This window comes from Caretta caretta, chromosome 11 (assembly GCF_965140235.1).
Source record: "Caretta caretta isolate rCarCar2 chromosome 11, rCarCar1.hap1, whole genome shotgun sequence".
NCBI classification, from domain to species: domain Eukaryota; kingdom Metazoa; phylum Chordata; order Testudines; family Cheloniidae; genus Caretta; species Caretta caretta.
The window spans coordinates 15,883,994-15,906,834 of record NC_134216.1 but is presented as its reverse complement, the minus strand read 5'-3'; the positions used below and the strand labels follow the sequence as shown (position 1 = coordinate 15,906,834).

General features: G+C 40.1%; 1 protein-coding gene across 2 annotated transcripts in view; it reads left to right on the top strand.

The window, feature by feature from the left end:
• DPP10 (dipeptidyl peptidase like 10) overlaps window positions 1-22,841 on the top strand; it is an 867,655-nt gene that overhangs the window by 665,632 nt on the left and 179,182 nt on the right. For both annotated transcript variants that reach the window (XM_048869243.2, XM_048869242.2), the window contains exon 5: window positions 12,319-12,393. In XM_048869243.2, coding sequence (XP_048725200.2) covers window positions 12,319-12,393 — 75 coding nt within the window. The remainder of the gene's footprint in view (window positions 1-12,318; window positions 12,394-22,841) is intronic.

Genomic DNA, 22,841 nt, shown 5'->3' with positions numbered 1-22,841 from the left:
AAGGAAAAAACACATGGCTCACGAATAACGCGAAGGAACTATCTGTATTTATACAAGGAAATGCCTTTTGCTTATTATTGTAATACAAATAGAGTAATGATATTCTTATTTGAACATCATGCGTTAATCACAGAAGCATAGAGATGTGTGTCCTAGGTAACAGAGTGAGGCAGTAGCAACCTGGGGTACAACCAGGAGTCTTTTGCTGTAGCCACTAAATCAAACAGATTAGCTCAAACAGCATTTGATCACCTCAGCAGACAAGCATCTATGGGGTGGAAGGAGACATTCTCTTAGTTCCTTTATTGCTGGCATGCTATTTCTTTTCTTTTTTCTCTTCCCACTCCTTGTAACCTTCTGGCTGTACAGGAGCAGGGCAAATGGAGGGAGAAGTGATGCATTTTCCCCCAACATTTCTGCATGAAAGAAAGAGTTAGTTTCTCCTCCTTTTGCTGATCTCTCCACACTCCACTAACTGTATGCATATCATATAGGCAGCAGAAGCTGTAGGATCAATTTCTGGCAGCATGGTCAGAAGGAAGGAAATGGCTTTAACTGGACAAGGGAGTCCTTTGTGTTTCCCATGCAGCCAGTTTAGTTCTGAGCTATCCCTGCTATGAAAACTTGCCTTTCTGAGTTACACGTAAGCTGCTGGACTGTTGATTGGATGTACAAGCTCTGAAAGTCACACAGAAATACATTGTGCCATGTATTCAAAGTCTGGTGGGTGATGGGTTTGAACTCCAGACCCTAATTACGAAGGACATTAGTTGGTAAGGAGAAGACTTATCCACTGATCTACATCAGAAGAGTCTACATTGCTGAGAAATGTCATGTTGCTTTTGGTGCATTTTTAGCTTGCAAATTTGTGCTCATGAGATGGGTGTGGAAAAAAGTGAATCGTTCCAACGTGGTGCTTACTGTCCAGCAAACATTTAAGAGAAAGCCACATCAGATTAATGCAGTCCCTCTACTTTCCTTCCCCTTTAGAGGACTAATCTTAGAAATATAGAATAAAATAATTTGGATTTATGCAGTTGCCTCACCATGCATATTTAATTATCCCAAAATTATGTTCTAGTTTGATCCCCTCACATAGTTAAAATATTAAAAATATTAATTTAAATTTGATCCCCTCAATTAATTAATCAATTAATTTGATCCCCTCACATAGTTAAAAATATGAATCTCATGCACTGATGTTTACCCTTGCTCTTCAAAAATCCACTTTCCCCACTGCCCTGGTTCCTCTGCCTTTTCAAGAAGGCTTAATGTCAGGCTTAAGAGCCTCTGTCCGGGGTCTCATCCAGTTAATCTGTTTAAATTGCACACGTTTCCAGGGGCTTCCCATTTGATGTACCCCAGAGTGTATTGTGCTACTAGTATGATATTACTCTGGGCCATCTTTTGCACATGGATTGATAGAGAGGAATTACTTTTTGCTGCCTGCTAATTAGCTGTATGGTGTCAGATGGGTGAGCAGAGCAGAAAAAGTTTTGGCTCATGAATCACGATTAGGCTCTGTGGCAACCCAGCTGGAGAAGCCCTGCAGAGGCCTTGCAGCCAAAAGCACAGAATTAGAATTTTAGTCTGAATGGAGGTTTTGGCAGTGAATATTTTTGTGATATTTCATGCAGAATTGTTCACAGTAAGCTTTTCTTTATTGTCCCCTTCTTCTCTCTTGACTGGAAACTCAGTACAGCATCATAGTGCAATTATAGTTCTTTGTTGATTATCGTAGTTTTAATTGCAAGAGCAGCTCACATGGTTCTGTTTTATTTAAGAGCTTTCCACAAGAGATTAATAAGACTGAATAATAGTAAATACTTAAACTACACTTTATACCACATAAATATTACTAACTTTTGCAACATGGGGTGTTTTAATGACACTTACATGTTGTGAATATGTTATGAATATTGGAACATCACCGCCATATGCACTTCTAAATGTTAAATAACATCCACAGCTAATTTATTTTATGTTATGGTTTATTAGTGCAGTGCAACAATGCACAAAGATACGGGAAAATCTGAAAGAGAGAATGGTTGATAAATAAAATTTTAAGGATCCTTTTGTAAAAGTTCTAAAACATCTGCAACAGCTTTCGTAACTCATCAGAGTGGTCAATATCCACGAATTTGCTATGATCAACACCAAAGATTTTGTTCAAAATATGTCATGTTTGCAAATAAGGGGGAGGCTTTTTAAAACACAAAGGAAAGGCTCTTAACTGCCCTTTGTATGTCCCTAATTATACACAAAGCTGCAAGTCCCTTCACAGACTCTACTGGCAGACTACACTATGCATGGCCCATCCCCACAGAGTGATTTAGCATGCTTCATCCCAGACTCCAGTGCTGAGCTTGACTTTCCCTTGACTTGGCCCTCCCGGCTGCTGGGTGATTCTGTGGCACTAGGTATCAAAAACCGAGAGCACAGAGACCTTCTCCTGTGCTCTCAATGCTGTCCCCAGTCTCACTGCAGGTGCCCAGGCAGCAAGGAGGAAACATCCTGAGTGGAATGCAAAGGCCATTGAGGAAGTGTGGAGAGGGGAACAGGAACAAGAATCAGGGCAGTGCAGGGATAGCACAGGAGTCACATGTGCAGCGGGTCAGGGACAGGAGCTGGTGTGGGAGAATTAAGAACATGAGAGCCAGAAAGAGATAAGAGCAGAGGTGCACAGGGTCAGGAGAGGGGCAGAAGATAATAGCTGGGGAGACAGAGGGCAAGAAGGACAGAGCTATGGGGAGGATAGGGACAGAAACTGGAGTGGGGTACAGGAGCACAGAAATGATTGGGGTGGGGATTGGGTAGGAGTAGAGTGGGCCAGCAACAGATTGTGTAGCAAACAGAGTTTTTGACAAGTAGACAACACTCCCCTCCAGAACCTGGAATTGAACTCAGGATTCCCAAGTATCTGTAGACCCTCTGCTGTCAGAAAACAGCCATGAAACCCCCTGGCAAAGTGCTTGTTTCATCTCCCTCTAGTAACTTGCCTGCATAGAGGAAAATAGCTTTCTACTACCAGTTACTCCATTAGCTCAAGTGGCAGAGGTCTGGGTAGTGGATCTAAAGGTCCCAACATTGCTGGTGACCTATTTCAAGTCAATGTGAAAACACATGGTGCATTCTGATTTTTCAGTTTGCTTTTTAAAAATGTAGGAAATTGTCTGTAAACAATAGCATGTAATAGTGCAATTATAGACTGTGTCATAATGCATACACACAAGGGGAACAAATTAAGGTTGCACAGGCATTTCTTAGCTTTTGAATGCTTGACTTTAAAACCCGAATAGCCTTTTTAGTGTGATTTTTTTGTATATAACTTATCGTATATTGTAGAATACACACAGTTTTTAAAAATCTCAGACCAGACCCAACAACAGGAGAATTCAGTCAAGTTTGGATTTTGCCTATATGCTCCTCATTACTTTAGTAGCTCAGTGCCTTACAGTCTTTAATATATTTATTCTCAAAGTGCTGCTTTGAGGTAGAGAAGTCATATTATCCCATTTTACAGACTGGGAACTGTGGCACAAAGGTTTAGTGACTTGCTCAGTCACACTGAAACAGAACAATGCTCAAATAAATTGGTTAGTCTCTAAGGTGCCACAAGTACTCCTTTCCTTTTGCGAATACAGACTAACACGGCTGTTCCTCTGAAACAGAACAAGGTATGTAACCTAGTTTCCCAAGTCCTGGCCTCATGTCTTAACCACTGGACCATCCTTCCCCAGTTACCCTGCATTTTCTGACTGCTACCAGACTTTCTTCTTAAGCCTTCTCTGTCTACTTCTACGCTGCCTTTTCTGCAGCTGGGCCCTGTCCACTAACTGCTCCCTATCCTAATCATCACAATGGTCCTGAATCCTTTCTCAGTCCACCTTTACACTGGTACAAAACTCTGTGTACCAAACTTCTGATTTACAGAAATGAAAGGGGGCCTGATGCTCACTGTTCCCATAGTTGCCACTGCCACTTGAGGAAACTATTTTGAAACCTAGTGCCATGTTAATGCTACCCACGTAATCCTTACCCCTCTGATTACTGATCTGCATTGCCACTTGGCCGATGACCATCTAATAAGGTGACCCGAGCAGGTCAATGAACATCATCAGCATAGTCCCTCAGCTAATATTTTGAAGACACAAATTTCTATGTGAAGTGCTACATATTGTTATTACTGTCAGTATTAAAGGAGCAGTCTTCAAATGGCTCTATTCTTGGTAGGGTGAAATAAGAGAGAGCATGCTCTTTGGATATTAACAACTATGGAAGTGAGAGGGAATGGTAACAGGAATGGGAAGAGTGTAATCATCAAGAATGGAGACAGTGTTTAGATTAGGACAAGGTAATCTAAATATAAGTGGGGTAAAATTAAAGAGAAGAAAATATAGCCTAAATAGCTTGTAAATTTCGCAAATGTGGAAAACTCTCCCAAGTTAAGTGGCTGAAGCTCTACTGCTATACCCACTGCATCTATCCTGGAGAAAGTGCTAAAAGCACTAGAAAATATACTATGAGTAATAATCCTGCACTGTCAAAATGTTATGAATAAGTTTTCTGATGCATGCACCAAGTTTGGCATGGTAATCAGTATCAAGAAAACAGTTGTCATGTCACAAGGTACCAACATCCCACCTAAAACCTACTTTAATAATGAAACTCTGGACAATGTGGATCACTTCTCATATCTCGGCTCAATTCTTACCAGCCCATTCAACCTTGATAGGGAACTTGATGCTGGAAGTGGCAAAACTTCTGTTTTCTTTGGCAAACTTATCTCGCATATTTGGAACAAGAAGTTGCTAACTCTGAACGCAAAGGTGTCTGTTGATCAGGCTTGTGTCCTTAGTACCCTCCTTTACAGTTGAGAAAGCTAGGTTACGTAATCCAAGCAGGGACGGAGATCATACAGTTTTCACATTCACTGTTGTAGAAAAATCCTTGGAGTTACTTGGGCCAACAGATCACCAATAATGAGATCCTTGAGAGAACTGGCCTACAGTCTATGCAGACTGTGCTTGGCATTCTCAGGCTTCGCTGGTTGGAACATGTGGAGCACATGCCTCATGATCGTCTGCTGAAGGCTGTGCACTATGGCCAATTTAAGAATCACCTGCGATGCAGAGGAAGTCCAAAGCTCCAATACAGTGACAAGGTCAAGCAAGACCTCAAGAAATACAGCAACCCACTGACAACTGGGAAAATCCTGCCCACAGTCCTTCAGTTTGGAGAAGCCAGGTTTAGACTGGTGTAGTCATCATGGAGAACCATCAGAGAGCCCAGGCTGAGGCCCGCAGGCATGCCACGAAGCAGAGTATGCTTAAACTTCCATCTGGCAAGTGGACCTGTAGATACTCTGAGGTTTGCTGCTCATCCATTGGGTTCTTTTCCCATGCCATTGCTAAGAAACCACTGATTTTGTCATGTCTCCTTTCATCTGTCAAAATGTTGGACAGCCGTATATAACCATAGAGGTTGACTAGGTTACCTTATACTTAATTTATAAGTAATTTCCATCTCTGTCATATGTATGCTGAAAGATTAGAAGCAGGGCACTAATTTAAATACAAGAGCAATTAAAATTCACCAGTCATGTGGGCCTAGATCCTCAAAGATATTTAGGTTCCTTACACTTAAATCAATGGGAGTTAGATGCCTAAATATCATTGAAGATCTGAGCCATGGAGAATATCATATAGTGAGTGAGACTATCGAGGGGAGATGAAGGGACTAGCCTGAATGTCAATAATAACTCAAAACCAGGTTTCAAGAAGTAAAGCGAAGGAAAAAGAGGCTAGGGTTGAGTGGCTTATATTGGCACTGGAGATCAAGTAAAGGCTGAGTCTGAATCCAGATTTCCTTCTTTTAGTTATCTGAGCATTCACCATGGCCCCTGAAACCGGGCATTGTTAACTGTAATGTGGGCTTAATTATACTGTCTCTGGCCTAAGCTATCTTTATGCGTGACAATATCAACTGAATTGCAACAAAACATTTCTGGTTTTCAGTGAAACATTGATGAAATATGAAAGAAAAAAAATCTCTATCAATGTGAAACCTTGGCCTTGTAAAGCAAGATCTGAGCAAGTTTCACTTTCAGAAATACCCAGACATTTTTAATATTTCTAAAAGGTGGAAGAAAGAATTAGCTCTCTGCCTTATTCTCTCTTTCTCCTCCCTGCTTAAGTCTCTCTCACATTCTTTTGCTTTTTGTCACACTGTCTCAAAGAACAGTTCCTACCTTTCTTCTATGCTGAAAAACTACTTTACCTTAAAAAACAAACCTGGTATGTCATCAGGAAGGTAAAGGGCAAAGGGTAACTTAAATATGCTGTATCAGTCTGTCTCCATTTGGTTATCATCCTTGTGATCTGTGGAAGTGGTAATACCAATGGTCATAGTTGTCAAGTGCGTTACTGGGAGTAGAAGAGGCCATAGATTGTCCATGGAGTGTAACATCAGCACGCATCGTTGTCAGAAAAGAATTAAAACCCGTATCACATGAGGTATTTCTTTCATAGGAGGCTAAGAATGCAATCTGCTGCTCATCTTATACTATTGGTTCGGATCCTGCAGTCAGTGTGGATTCTGTCTCAGCAAGGAATACAAAATCAGATCCCTAGTCTGTTGCTTTTACAACTTAGAAAAAATAAAATTTTGTCAGATTCAGCATTGTTCATGAAACACATGATAGACCTCTGAGTTTAGGAGGAGGAAAGAGAATGTACAAGCCTTTGAGATCTAATTTTTGGGTGAAAAGTTTGCAGCATTATGAAATAATATATTGCAGGAGTGGAAGTTATGCAGGTAACAGGGCATGTCTGTACTGCAATGAGGAGGTGTGTTTGCAGCTGATATAGGCATACACAAGCTATATAGGCATACACAAGCTACATTTGCTCTATCTAGATTGAAGCTAGCTCAGGTCTATCTGCATGTGCTGTAATCACAAATCCTCATTACAGTGTAGAGATTCCCATAGAGACAGCATTAAACTGTATCTGCCTACAGTAAGAACAACAGCTTCTGGCACAGGCAACAGTCCGAAAAGTAGTGTTCATGCACGTGGTAGCAAAACTAGCAAGAAAACTCAACTGCGTCAATTTCTGGGGGGGAAAAGTTATGCGGGGGTGGGGAGAGCAGGGGCGATTAACCTCCAGTTTTTCACTAGGGTTAAAAGCACTAACGTCTCAGGTTAATAAAATGCTTAATCAAAACAAAACAGAAAATCCTTCCCCCAGAAAGGTAGAGAACATACTGGTTAGAAACAGATGTGCAGATGTGGTCACTCCATCTCAAAAAAGATATATTGAAATTGGAAAAGGTTCAGAAAAGGACAACAAAAATGATTAGGGGTTATGGAATGGCTTCCATATGAGGAGAGATGAATAAGACTGTCACTTTTCAGCTTGGAAAAGAGACGACTAAGGGGGGATATGATATAGGTCTGAAAATCGTGTCTGGTGTGGAGAAAATAAATATGGAAGTTTCAGAGTAACAGCCGTGTTAGTCTGTATTCGCAAAAAGAAAAGGAGTACTTGTGGCACCTTAGAGACTAACCAATTTATTTGAGCATGAGCTTTCGTGAGCTACAGCTCACTTCATCGGATGCATACCGTGGAAACTGCAGAAGACATTATATACACACAGAGACTATGAAACAATACCTCCTCCCACCCCACTGTCCTGCTGGTAATAGCTTATCTAAAGTGATCATCAAGTTGGGCCATTTCCAGCACAAATCCAGGTTTTCTCACCCTCCGCCCCTCCCCCCCCCCACACACAAACTCACTCTCCTGCTGGTAATAGCCCATCCAAAGTGACAACTCTCTTCACAATGTGTATGATAATCAAGGTGGGCCATTTCCTGCACAAATCCAGGTTCTCTCACTCCCTCACCCCCCTCCAAAAACCACACACACAAACTCACTCTCCTGCTGGTAATAGCTTATCCAAAGTGACCTCTCTCCCTACAATGTGCATGATAATCAAGGTGGGCCATTTCCAGCACAAATCCAGGTTTTCTCACCCACCCCCACCCCCATACACACACAAACTCACTCTCCTGCTGGTAATAGCTTATCAAAAGTGATCATCAAGTTGGGCCATTTCCAGCACAAATCCAGGTTTTCTCACCCTCCACCCCCCCACACACAAACTCACTCTCCTGCTGGTTGGATGGGCTATTACCAGCAGGAGAGTGAGTTTGTGTGTGGGGAGGTGGAGGGTGAGAAAACCTGGATTTGTGCTGGAAATGGCCCAACTTGATGATCACTTTAGATAAGCTATTACCAGCAGGACAGTGGGGTGGGAGGAGGTATTGTTTCATGGTCTCTGTGTGTATATAATGTCTTCTGCAGTTTCCATGGTATGCATCCGATGAAGTGAGCTGTAGCTCACGAAAGCTCATGCTCAAATAAATTGGTTAGTCTCTAAGGTGCCACAAGTACTCCTTTTCCTTTTTGTAAATATGGAAGTGTTATTTACTCCTCATAACATATGAACTAGGGGTCATCAAATGAAATTAATAGGCAGCAGGTTTAAAACAAAAGGAAGTATTTTTTTCACACAACGCGCAGTCAAGCTGTGGAACTCCTTGCGAGAGGATGTTGTGAAGGCCAAGACTATAACAGGGTTCAAAAAAGAACTAGATAAGTTCATGGAGGATAGCTCCATCAATGGCTCTGAGCCAGGATGGGCAGGGATGGTGTGCCTAGCCTCTGTTTGCCAGAAGCTGGGAATGGCTGACAGGGGATGGATCACTTGATGATTACCTGTTCTGTTCATTCCCTCTGGGGCACCTGGCATTGGCCACTGCTGGAAGACAGGATACTGGGCTAGATGGACCTTTGGTCTGACCCAATTTGGCCCTTCTTATGTAAACAATCCCCCCTCCCCCCAAAAAAAATTAACAAACTGTATTTTTCTTCTGAGGATCTCATTTCAAAACACTTTGAACACTTCATAACACTTGAAGTTATGTAGAGACTGGAAGCAACATCCGCTATCAGTTATAATCAGGCCCAGTGTGAACTGAACTGTCCTAAGCTCAACACCAGCTGACACCCTCTCGCCCATGAGAGAGTCAGAAGTCTGTCATGCGGGCAAGGAAGAAGCCGGAGGAAGAGCATGCGGAACACCTACTCTTTCTCCTTTCTTTCACTATAATGGTTCTACAGACTCTGAGCCTGCCATATTTTTCCTATTGGCACAAAGAGAAGTGCAGGTGCTAACTTGTTTTTTCCTAGAAAGCTGTTTTCTGTGAATATAATGGTGAAAATTAACACTGGCTAAATTTCTTATTTTATTGCCAAACTTATTTGATGCCCCCCTCCCCCCACAGAATATGAGGCTGAGATTTTCAAAAAAGCCTAAGGAAGTTAGGCACCAAAACACTACTGACATTCAAATGGGCACTTCACTAACTCCCTTAGGCTCATTTGAAAATCTCACTCTCGATAAATACATGCATTGCATTTTTTAAAGTGAATTTTGAAAAGTGTTAGCATGCATGCATTGCCAAGCTTATTTAGTATGTTTTCTGCTGGTCTAATATTAATTTTCCTGCTTGTGGAACATATAAAAATATTCCATATTTTTAACTTCCGTTTGCAAGAACAATCCCATTATACCAGATGGAGGGAAATAATCTGCCAAAACCACTAGCTGTAGCCAGGAGATTGTAATTTACTGACACTCCACTTACGCATTCGACACTCCCAGAATCATACAAAAAAGTGCAGGTGAGTTCAAGGTGAACGAGGACATTTTCAGCATGTCTCACACGATTATAAATCCCAAGATACTTGAGATGATCTTTTAATGGGAATTAAGAAACTAGCTCTTACTGGCTTTGCTTAAAAGTGCCAACATTCTGCAGCTGAGCTGCCCAGATGTTTACTCTGAGTGTGTCATTTGTGTTGCAGTGGTATAATCACTGACTGAAGATTCTCACTAAATGCAGGAAACCTCACTTGCTTGAAAATTATTTTGGAAAACTTCCCAGGTTATATATTGCAGAAGACTGAGTTAGTGTAGCAATAATTAATACATTGCCAGAATGAAGTAGAACTCCACATCTAAAAATGTTCTTAGTGCTTTGCCAAATAAGTGAAATGTTCATATACATGATCTGTCTTGACTGCATAAGTTAGTGAGTCAATCAAGGTTAGGTTGGGGGGACAGGAATCTTTTGTTTTGAACAAGCAAAAAAAAATATTTTAAACCCACAATCCTATTCTTTTATTTTTCTCTGGTGGCTGTTTCTTGTATTTCTTTTTTCCTCTGGCCACTTGTCGAAGTGTTGTGCTCAACATTAAAATAATACATTTACTATGGGCTTTTTGTTTCAAAATCTAAGTTTTCCCAGTGATTTCTTTTGCAAGGTTGGTTCTGTTAGTTCTGTATGGGCTAAAATTCTGCCTTCAGAGTCAAACCTGCGATTTCCTCTGAATTTAGCAAGAGATGTGCATACACTCATCTGAGGGCAATAGCGAGCCTGAACGTGGTTTTAGCAAGGCCTACCCTTGCATACCCCTGTCATAAATATAAAGGGAAGGGTAACCACCTTTCTGTATACAGTCTATAAAATCCCTACTGGCCAGAGGCAAAGTCCTTTTACCTGTAAAGGGTTAAGAAGCTCGGGTAGCCTGGCTGGCACCTGGCCCAAAATGACCAATGTGGGCACAAGATACTTTCAAATCTGGAGCGGGGGGAAAGGCTTTTGTCTGTCTGTGTAATACCTTTGCCAGGAACAGATCAGGGATGCAAGCCCTCCAACTCTTGTAAAGTTAGTAAGTAATCTACCTAGAAAATGCATTAGGTTTTCTTTGTTTTGGCTTGTGAAATTCGCTGTGCTGGAGGAAATGTGTATTCCTGTTTTTGTGTCTTTTTGTAACTTAAGGTTTTGCCTAGAGGGATTCTCTGTGTTTTGAATCTGACTGCCTATAAGATTATCTTCCATTCTGATCTTACAGAGTTGTTCTTTTATCTTTTTTTGTTCTTCTAATAAGTTCTGTTTTTTAAGAATCTGATTGGGTTTTTTGGGTCTTAAAAATCCAAGGCTGGTTTGTGCTCATATTGTTTATTCTCAAGACTCCCCAGGAAAGGGGGTGTAAGGGCTTGGGGGGATATTTTGGGGAAATTGGAACTCCAAGTGGTCCTTTCCCTGATTAAATTGTTAAATCACTTGGTGGTGGCAATGTTTTACCTAATCCAAGGGCAAAGACTTTGTGCCTTGGGGAGGTTTTAACCTAAGCTGGTAGAAATAAGCTTAGGGGGTCTTTCATGCTGGTCCTCCCATCTGTACCCTAGAGTTCAGAGTGGGGAGGGAACCCTGACAACCCCAAGTTTGTCAGCACAGGTATTAGTGTGCATGTGCACAGGCCCTTTGAAAATAGTAGCATCCATGAAAAACCTTTTTATTGTGAGTATACCCAATTCTGGCCTAGCATTCTCCACCTTCCCCTCCCCCCAATTATGCTGCTTCTTTTCTTTTCATCTTGCCTATACCTTCACTACCTGGTTTTTGACCCTTTCCTTCTATAGATAACAAATGTTTCCAAATTAACATAAAATATTTTTCTTCAGTGATACTATTTCTTCTGGAACACTCTGATCCTCCTTCTACATCAAATGCATTAAATTCTTTCTGACATCAGCATTACCCCTTGGTTAAATCAGAGTCCTCAATTCAATTGGGTGTCATGTAGGCTTAGCTATATATAAAGCAATATTAGTTTTATAATGCTTCTTTCTGTTTCACTTTACTTTCCTCTAGGGATTTTTCTTCTTGTTTTCTTCAAATTTCCTGTAAAATAAAAGACATTTCCTCTTACTGAAGGTTGTTCTACAAAATGTTTATTCTCATAAAGATAAAAGAGAAGCAACTAGACAGACAAAGCTCCATTACTGTAATGTGGTTATCCATTTTTTTTCTGTACATTATCTTTAAGCCTAACCAATGAGACGTCTCTTTCATAATTGTCTATGAAGTATATACCAGCAGAAGCTTAGTCTTTCCTCTTTTGTGCTGGGTATAGTTTCCCTCCTTCAAACAGTTAATGTTGAGCATAGTGTTGTTATTATGACCAAGTCTGTGTTTTTTTAATCTGTTGATAGTGTAGCAGCCAAATTCATCTGTTGTAGTCTACTAATGTCAATGAAATTACACTGAGAAGTAATATAGCCCTTCTGATGTACAAATAATTCAGTTGTTTGTAATAGGAATTATCTTGAGGTGAATGTCAGAATCTTTGGGGGAAAATGACCTTACATGTGTTAGTTACCCATATTATTACCTGTTTTTAGGTAACATTCAAAGCATCAAGATATTCAGTTTCACCAGATTTAAGATTTGTTCTTCTTGCATATGATGTTAAACAGGTAAGCAAACTACTCATACATTCAATTGTCTCATTAACTGACACTTTACATGTTTTATCATTTCTGATTTAACTTATGATTGCATTTAGTATAATTAGATACAAATATGGTTTATTTTTTCTCCCCCGGTGCTTTAAATGAAATTGATGGCAGTATCTAGATAGATAGATAAATAGATCCTCAGCTGGTATAAATTAGTATAGCTCCTTTGAAATAGTGTTATGCTAATGATCTTATCTACAGTTTATAATTTGTAAAGAAAAAGTAATGGAAATACACGCTTAATTATCCAAAGCTGAATTATCTAATGCTCCCTGCTATCCAAAAGAGATAATGTCATCTGTCATTTATAAAGGGTCAAACTCTAGACTAGTGATACTCAGACTGAGGCTGAAAAGCTGCAAGTGGCTCTTTATTATGTCTCCGGTTGCTCTTTGCTCACATGATATTAAAAGACTGGGTAATTTAGTTATTAACTGATCAGGATGCTTATACAATGTTATTAACCAATTGTAGAATACTCCGTTGGTCATTTTGCTGTGAGAATGGTGTGTGTGTGTGTGTGTGTGTGATATATACATATAAAGAGGGAGAGAGAAATGAAATAGTGCATTCAAACTACTGTGGCTCTTTTGGACAGTGTTGATTGCTAATTTGGGCCCTGAGCCACTGAGGTCTGAGTATCACTGCTCTAGACCCATTCAAGTCATGGGAGTTTTACCGTTGTCTTCAGTAGCACTAGGATTTGGGCCATAGAAAGTCCCTCAGACTATATCCAAATGTATGTTTCTCATGATATTTGGATAATCAAGGCTGTGCAGAGTGTTAGTATTTTGGCATACAGTTTACATTAGTAAAACCATAATCTGATTATCTAAAATTTTAATCTTTTGGAACAGGAAAATTAAAGAAGGGTTTAAGTGTGGTAAACACAGAGAAGCCAAGATTTTGTCTCAAACACTGATTACATATAAAAGGTGAATTGGCATTCGCATTATTCACAAGACATTGATAGACTGATGTATTAAATCGCTATACAAATAAACCTTTTTTTCTTCTTTTTTAAGTTTTGGGACAATAAACTCTGAGTTACAAATTCCACAGAGGTGAAACATTTTGCTTCCCTTAATTTCAGAAATCAGTATTCAGAAATTGGTTCATATTAATTTTATTACTTATTTTTGATAAGCCTCATGTTGGTAACTCACCTTAGACTTCTTGTGTTTAGCATGCTGAATTTCTTGCGATAAAAAATATTCATTTCCAGGTCAGAATAAAAGCCTAACAGGTGCACTGGTAACATTCCTTTATTGATTTCTAGACCTGTAACCTTAATGATTATGTCTGCAACTTGGAAAATATGTTGACAGCTAATAGAACATACTGGAGTGGTGTGATGTAAAGGAAAAAAAGTAACTTCTTAAAGACTGTTATTTATTTGAGTCTCATTTAAAGTCTATTGAATTAAATAGGAGCTTTTCCAATGAACAGTCTTCTTTCTTTCTTTCTTTCTTTCTTTCTTTCTTTCTTTCTTTCTTTCTTTCTTTCTTTCTTTCTTTCTTTCTTTCTTTCTTTCTTTCTTTCTTTCTTTCTTTCTTTCTTTCTTTTTACCAAGTTAAAAAGGAAGCAATTAATACTTTTTCTGTTCATTAATTTGTTCAGACAGGTGATGATTTTCTTTTAAAATTAATTTCTGCAAAAAATTCTAGGTTTTACTTGGGCAACAGTCACATGGTATGTTTCTGTACCTTGACAATAGGTGTGTGACTCTCAAAATCTGAATTCCTGTGCAAATTCTAGTGATTACCATACGTTTTTCCATTATTTGCTTAAAACCTATTTTCTTTAAAATTCACACAAGTAAAATCATTTAGTAAAAAAGTTACAGAAAACAGCACAGAGGTGAAAATACAGTCAACACCACATTAACCGAATATGTACAGTAATCATCCAGCTATCGGGCCTGATCCAAAGCTGTTGAAGTCAGCCACCTGACTTCACTGGGCTTTCAGTCAGGGCCCCTGGCTACACATGAATTTGTACTATTTGCCAGATGAACAGTACTTGTATACTATGACAATGTGGTGTTTGTCTTATTAATACATATTAAAACCTAGCTCTTATATAGCACTTTTCCTCAGTAGATCGCACAGTGGTGTACAAAGGAAGACAGTAACTTTATCCCCATTTTATTGAGATATAGAGAGGGGGGCAGTGATGTGTCCAAGGACACCCAGCATTTCAGTGACAGAATTGGGACTAGAACCCAGATATCCTGCATCCCAGTTCAGTGCTCTATCCACTAGGCTTGGCTCTCATCCGCTGTAAATTAGTATAACTCCACTGAAGTCAAGAAAGCTACACCAATCAATCCCAATGAAGATCTGTCCTATAGGTATATGTGGTCAAACAGTATAAATCACTAAAAACTGTTGCATAACGTAATTTTATGCTATTATGGTTCATATGAGGTCAAATGTGTGTTTTCTCATCTCACGTCCTTGGTTCATTTAGAGAACTAGTCATGCCTGATCTTCTTAATTTATTTAAAACATTAATTTTGTTTCTGATGTTGTCATACTTCAGCAGCTGCTCCTCTGCGTTTTCTACATTATTTGCTTCATATTATTCCCGCTCTCACTTCCACTGTTAGGAGAACTTCTGCGTACAAGAAGCCCATGGGGGCAGTGCTAGGGGAACCCTGCAAAGATTCACAGGAAGCTAGTGGCATCTATTCAGGAGTGCCAGCTCTATTTGTTTTGCCTGGCCCCCTGCCACTATAGCTCTGTTACTGCTGACAGTAACCTGCCCCTGGAATTCTCCTTTAAGGGGGATCAGTTTTGTGAAGAGATGATGTCATAAAGGGTTAGAAGACATGATGTTCATTTCAGAGTAACGTCTGTATTTGCAAAAAGAAAAGGAGGACTTGTGGCACCTTAGAGACTAACCAATTTATTTGAGCATTAGCTTTCGTGAGCTACAGCTCACTTCATCGGATGCATACTGTGGAAAATACAGAAGACGTTTTTGTACACACAAACCATGAAAAAATGGGTGATTATCACTACAAAAGGTTTTCTCTCCCCCCACCCCACTCTCCTGCTGGTAATAGCTTATGTAAAGTGATCACTCTCCTTACAATGTGTATGATAATCAAGGTGGGGCCATTTCCAGCACAAATCCAGGGTTTAACAAGAAAGTCGGGGGGGGGGGGTAGGAAAAAACAAGGGGAAATAGGTTACCTTGCATAATGACTTAGCCACTCCCAGTCTCTATTCAAGCCTAAGTTAATTGAATCCAATTTGCAAATGGATTCCAATTCAACAGTCTGTCGCTGGAGTCCGGATTTGAAGTTTTTCTGTTGTAATATCGCAACTTTCATGTCTGTAATCGCGTGACCAGAGAGATTGAAGTGTTCTCCGACTGGTTTATGAATGTTATAATTCTTGACATCTGATTTGTGTCCATTTATTCTTTTACGTAGAGACTGTCCAGTTTGACTAATGTACATGGCAGAGGGGCATTGCTGGCACATGATGGCATATATCACATTGGTAGATGTGCAGGTGAACGAGCCTCTGATAGTGTGGCTGATGTTATTAGTCCCTGCAGTAGTGTCCCCTGAATAGATATGTGGGCACAGTTGGCAACGGGCTTTGTTGCAAGGATAGGTTCCTGGGTTAGTGGTTCTGTTGTGTGGTATGTGGTTGCTGGTGAGTATTTGCTTCAGGTTGGGGGACTGTCTGTAGGCAAGGACTGGCCTGTCTCCCAAGATTTGTGAGAGTGTTGGGTCATCCTTCAGGATAGGTTGTAGATCCTTAATAATGCGTTGGAGGGGTTTTAGTTGGGGGCTGAAGGTGACCGCTAGTGGCGTTCTGTTATTTTCTTTGTTAGGCCTGTCCTGTAGTAGGTGACTTCTGGGAACTCTTCTGGCTCTATCAATCTGTTTCTTCACTTCTGCAGGTGGGTATGATGTTCATTCTCCCCCCAGCCCTTCCCTTGCAACCCTTTCCCAAGCAGAGATCCCCAGACGTACTGACAACTATCTCCAGGAAATCAATATATAGGTAAAAGTGTTTGGATTTGCTCTCATGAAATTAATTATAATTTCATAGATTTAAAATAATAGACTTCAAAATAGAAAATAAAGTATAATGCATATTCAATTATTTTAATGAGAGAAAGATCAGCCCGGATTCTTCCTTTAGTTGATGCCATCAAAAATGTATACTGTTATCATACAGAAGTATTTTCTTTTGGTAATGGAAGTTACCACTCTGTAGAGTAAATGTACAGTTTTCAGTGGCACTCACTATTGGGAACCACAACTGGACTGTTTTAAACCTTTAGAATGAGAGCCTTAGATGGTATAAATCAGTATAGGGCTATTGACAACACTACCTGAGACTCTGACTCTTATTTTCCCTTACGCATTGTGCGTTATCAGTCATTTAATTGAATTGTAACCCCTTTGATTGGATTTAAGCTATTCATAAATATTTGGTTAATAGGTTTTTCTTTAATGAGAGTAATAGTTTACATATGTTTATCTGTGTTCCATTTTATGACAGAGTAATACAGCTGGTGCAGATGTATAAATCAACGGAGTTTTATAAAGAAGCTAGTGTAATTCAGCTGAACAGATTGAAGGAAAGTAGAGACAAATGTTTGTTCAAGACATTTGTCATGAAATTGTAATTAGAAACAAGGTTATTTTGATGTTTGGATTAAAAATAAATGTTGAGTTAAATTAAATAGTTGAATATTTATTTTACCATAGTCAGCATTTTCTCTAATCTATTTTATGCTTTGAACGGCAAACCTGAATTAAATTTGCAGTTGTTTCAGCACAATTAAGATTGTCCTTTATGCATAACGGGACATAAATCTGCATGAAAATAAGCCATCTTTGAATACAAAAGTAATAATTGACTGAATCATTTAAATCATGCCTAATCAAAGGAACAAAGGAATCAAACTGTGCCACAGCAGCTGGTTTAGCATTGCTTTCTAAACTTGGTATGTGTCAAAATGCAGCCTTTATCATGTGCAAGATAGTTGTGTTAGGAAATAATCTTTACATGAGGGCATATTGATTTCTGTACACACGTTTGTCTCCATCTTTATGACAGCGCACTACATAACGTGGCTTGATGTTAAGTAAAACTGAGAGGTACTGTCACCTTAGGGATTACTTGTAACAATAGCGAGGTGGGAGCTGTGGAAGTGGTGGGAGTGGTTTCACTGTTTTCACGACTGTGTAGCTTCACATTTTCCCAGTTCTCTCTCCTGTTCTCCACAATTCCGTGACTTTGCCAAAACTCACGTAGATCAGCTGAGGGCAGCTCAGACTTCCATTACTGATGCTCATGCTATTTGGCGAACATCCCTGAAAAAGGTTCTTGCTTTACCAAGTAGCTAACCAACAGGTGAGAACTAATGTGAGGAATGAAAGTGGCCTGTATTCTCACAGGATGTGAAAAACATGGCAGTAGTTAGACCATTGCCCTGTGTCATCCGTACATTTATTGCATACAGGATAAGAAGGATTGGAAATGGTAAATCTTTGATTTTCTGATAAGATTATAATTCTCAGCCAAGGTCTGGAGTGGGTGATGTGATATTCAAAATGGATGGAGGCTATATTTGGAAGCCAGTGAGGCGTTTGAGAGAAGCAATTACCTCAGTGTTGCTTTTAATAAGTGACATGACTGAAATCTGTCATTTCAATCTTCTTTTTTTAATTCCAGTACATGTTGATAGTAACAGCTGCCAAAAGGTAGGTAAAGTTCTGCTCATAAAAAAAGGAAAACTGCATATGCTTATTCCACCTTCCCTTCTGCAGTGGCCCTAAAAGATGGCACAGTTTTGTACACAAGCATGCCCTGACCACTAAGGAACTCAGGAAGTTTCTCCAAGGGGTGTGTGGATCTTCATTCCTCCCCAGAGCAGCGTTACCTCAGAAGGGTTTGATCCAAAGTCCATTGAAGTGAACGTGAGGCTTTCCAAATACTTCAGTAGGCTCTGGATCGCATCCTAAAGCATGACCTCGCCACTCCCTCACCAGAACTCAGCTTCACATTGAAGATAGAGCTTGTGAATTGGAGCAAATTCCCTTCTCCTTTCCTCACCACTTCTCTCTCATCATATCTCCCTTTTTTCTTTGTTTTGACTTTGTGATCCCTTTCTTCTGATCCCTTTTTGTCTGCCACGGGCCCTCTCTCACCTTCAAATGCTTTCTTAATGCCAACTTATTTTAGGAACATTTCCTATCATCTCTAATCATCTACAACTTACCTTTCTTGAATTAAGTTACATTTGCACATTTTAGTTCCTGATTCACGAAAGCACTCATGGTATGAACTTAGCTGCATCCCCATTCAGGAAGCTATGAAATATAAGCATGTGCTTGCCTGGATGGGGTCTTTAGACTGTAAGCCAGTCTGACTAGGGAATGTGTGTAAAACAATGCTAGTTTATAGCACTGTAAATGGTGGATGGATGTGTGTAATGTCTCCAGATGCTGCTGCTGTGATAGAGTGCTACATCACTGACCCACCATCTAATTCATTGTTTGTTCTGTTGGAAGCCATACACCAGAAGAAGTGATTTTTAATAATCAGTTAGGGTAAGTGCAGGATGAAGGAGAATGCAAGCCTGTGCAGAAAGAAGAGGAGGAAGCTGAGTCATGACACTAACTGTGTTTTGAATTGATCGTTCTATGTGAATGAACAATATTTCAAAACACTTCCTGAAAAGTTGTAGTTTAATGCACCAAACAACGTAATGACTCAAGCACAGCAAGATAGTTGAAGAGAAATCACGAGAGATTGAAGTTTCTTATCTGCTGTGCAGGGATGCTTATCACCACTCCACTGTTGTTATATGTATTTTTACAGAATAATAACAGAGCTGACCACAATCTACAAAGAACTGAGGGTAAATTGCGAGAAGTGGCACACTCATCGAGCTTTTTCAGTTTGCCTATGATATTAGCTTTTAGAGAGCACTGCAAAAGATCTACAAGAGTTTATTTGCAGATTAGAAGAATCCAGGAGAAAAAAATGCATTAAGGCCTTAAATTATGGTTATCTGTTATGCATTATGAGATAATCTTCCTACCAATTACTTGGCAGTTAAATGTTCAGTTATGTCAGTAATCTTATCTTCTTGGTCTGTGAAATTAATTATGGTAATTGTTCTGCTGAAATTGAAAGAGAGGAAAATCAGTTTGCTGATTGTTTTCTTGTTCTAGAGATTATTCAGAATTAGAATAAACAATGTGAAATATCAAAATGATACAGGTGTTTTCAACAAAATGATGCCGTACTGTTATGGAAGACTGACTATGGAGTATTATTTCCCAGGAGACACTAACTGTAGGTTGGTGATGTTATCATTTAACAAAGCCGCCCCCCTGAATTCACCTGCACACCACTCATTTTTGGAGTACTGCATATGAAATAAGGAACTGAAATCAGCATCCCATCCTCAATTCTACTGTCTTTAAAAATGCTGCCCACATACCTCAATGGGCAGAGCAACTTGCTGGGGCCAGTGGTGAAATGGGACAGTCTCAGCAGCAAGGAAGGGAAATACTCATTCTGGCACACTAGGTAGCTCTTTCCCTGGGAATCTCTGGCCATGGGGGAGGCATGCTGATTGGCCAGCATTCCCTAGCTCCCAGAATTTAACCTGGTGCGTGGGCCATGTGGAGCCTCTTTCAACTCTTCAACTCAGCAGCACAACTCTTCCTTCCCCTGTCCCCCCCCACCCCCGAACTAGGAACAGGAATCTGGCTGGACAGATGCTGTGGGTCTAGCTGATTGCCTGTTTGGGGGTCAGGTTGGAATTGTTTCTACCATGGGCCAATTGGCAGAGAACCAGGGAGGGTTTTTTTGCCTTCCTCACTTCGCCTTCACGCCACAGTGGCTTAAGTAGGAATGCGCTTAGTACCTTACTGAGGTACTTGGGTTGACTTGTTTATTTGTTGCCACTTATGGCCAGTTTCAAGTGTGGTTAAAAGAATAAAATGAACGGTTCTCTGAGAGAAAAGGCCTGGGATTTTGGTGATGGGCCTTTGTCTCACAGGTGAGACCTTGTGGCCCTCGTGGCCCATCCTTCTGCACCCTCTTCCCCTTGGAGGAGGATGTTAGGACTCAGAGAGAGCTGAGTCCTGCAGGTAGGCTGAGGAGAGCCTACCCTGAGTAACAGGTTATATGGTAAGGAGCCCTGTAACCCCAACACTGGAACCAATTAAATGCCTGGTAATAGAGAGTATGGGTGATGGGTGGGTAGCAACCCTTGCTCCGGGTGAAAATTTAATAAAAGTTATAGCCCACCACTTAATTCCATGCATGTCTGTCTCTTTGTGCCCCTATGTTCGCATCAAAGGCAGGTTTCTTCAGATTTTATGTTACTCACACATAGGAACATAAGAATGGCCATACTGGGTCAGACCAAAGGTCCATCTAGCCCAGTATCCTGTCTTCTGACAGTGGCCAATACCAAGTGCCCCAGAGGGAATGAACAGAACAGGTAATCATCTCGTGATCCATCCCCCATTGCCCATTCCCAGCTTCTGGCAAACAGAGGCTAGGCACACCATCCGTGCCCATCCTGGCTAATAGCCATTGATAGACCTATCCTCCATGAACTTATCTAGTTCCTTTTTGAACCTTGTTATAGTCTTGGCCTTCTCAGCATCCTCTGGCAAAAAGTTCCACAGGTTGACTGTGCATTGTGTGAACAAATACTTCCTTGTGTTTGTTTTAAACATGTTGCCTATTAATTTCATTTGGTGACCCCCTAGTTCTTGTATTATAAGGAGTAAATAACACTTCCTTATTTACTTTCTCCACACCAGTCATGATTTTATAGACTTCTATCATATCCCCCCTTAGTCATCTCTTTTCCAAGCTGAAAAGTCCCAGTCTTACTAATCTTTCTTCATACGGCAGCCATTCCATACCCCTAATCATTTTTTTTGCCCTTTTTTGAACCTTTTCCAATTCCAATATATCTTTTTTGAGATGGGACGACCACATCTGCATGCAGTATTCAAGATGTGGGCGTACCATGGATTTATATACAGGCAATATGATTTTCCCGTCTTCTTATCTATCCCTTTCTTTATGATTCCCAACATTCTGTTAGCTTTTTGAACTGCAACTGCTCATTGAGTGGATGTTTTCAGAGAACTATCCACAATGACTCCAAGATCTCTTTCTTGAGTGGTAACATCTAATTTAGTCCCCATCATTTTACATGTATAGTTGGGATTATGTTTTCCAATGTGCATTACTTTGCATTTATCAACATTGAATTTCATCTGCCATTTTGTTGCCAGTCACCCCGTTTTGAGAGATCCTTTTGTAACTCTTTGCAGTCTGCCTTGGACTTAACTATCTTGAGTAGTTTTGTATCATCTGCAAATTTTGCCACCTCACTGTTTACCCCTTTTTCCAGATCATTTATGAATTAGTTGAATAAGACTGGTCCCAGTAACAGACACCTCTATTTACCTCTCTCCATTCTGAAAACTAACCATTTATTCCTACCCTTTGTTTCCTATCTTTTAACCAGTTACCAATCCATGCGAGAACCTTCCCTCTTATCCCATGACTGCTAACTTTGCTTAAGAGCCTTTGATGACAGACCGTGTCAAAGGCTTTCTGAAAATCTAAATACACTGTATCCACTGGGTCCCCCTTGTCCACGTGCTTGTTGACCCCCTCAAAGAATTTTAGTAGATTGGTGAGGCATGATTTTCCTTTACAAAAATCATGTTGACTATTCCCCAACAATAGTGTCTGACAATTCCCTCATCTATGTGTCTGACAATTTTGTTCTTTACTATAGTTTGAACCAGTTTGCCCGGTACTGAAGTCAGGCTTACTGGCCTTTAATTGCTGGGGTCACCTCTGGAGCCCTTTTTAAAAATTGGCGTCACATTAGCTATCCTCCAGTCATTTGGTACAGAAGCTAATTTAAATGATAGTAGTTAAATGGCAGTTAGTAGTCCTGCAATTTCATGTTTGAGTTCCTTCAGAACTCTTGGGTGAATACCTGGTTCTGGTCTTGGTGACTTATTAATGTTTAGTTTATAAATTTGTTCCAAAACCTCCTCTAATGATACCTCAATCTGGGAGAGTTCCTCAGATTTGTCACTTTAAAAGAATGGCTCAGGTTTGGGAATCTCCCTCACATCCTCAGACGTGAAGACCGATGCAAAGAATTCATTTAGTTTCTCCGCAATGACCTTATTGTCCTTGAGAGTCTTTAGTATCTCGATTGTCCAGTGGTCCCACTGGTTGTTTAGCAGGTTTCCTGTTTCTGATATACTTAAAAAAATTTTTGCTGTTACTTTTTGAGTCTTTGGCTAGCTGTACTTCAAATTCATTTTTGGCCTTCCTAATTATGTTGTTACACTTCAGTTGCCAGAGTTT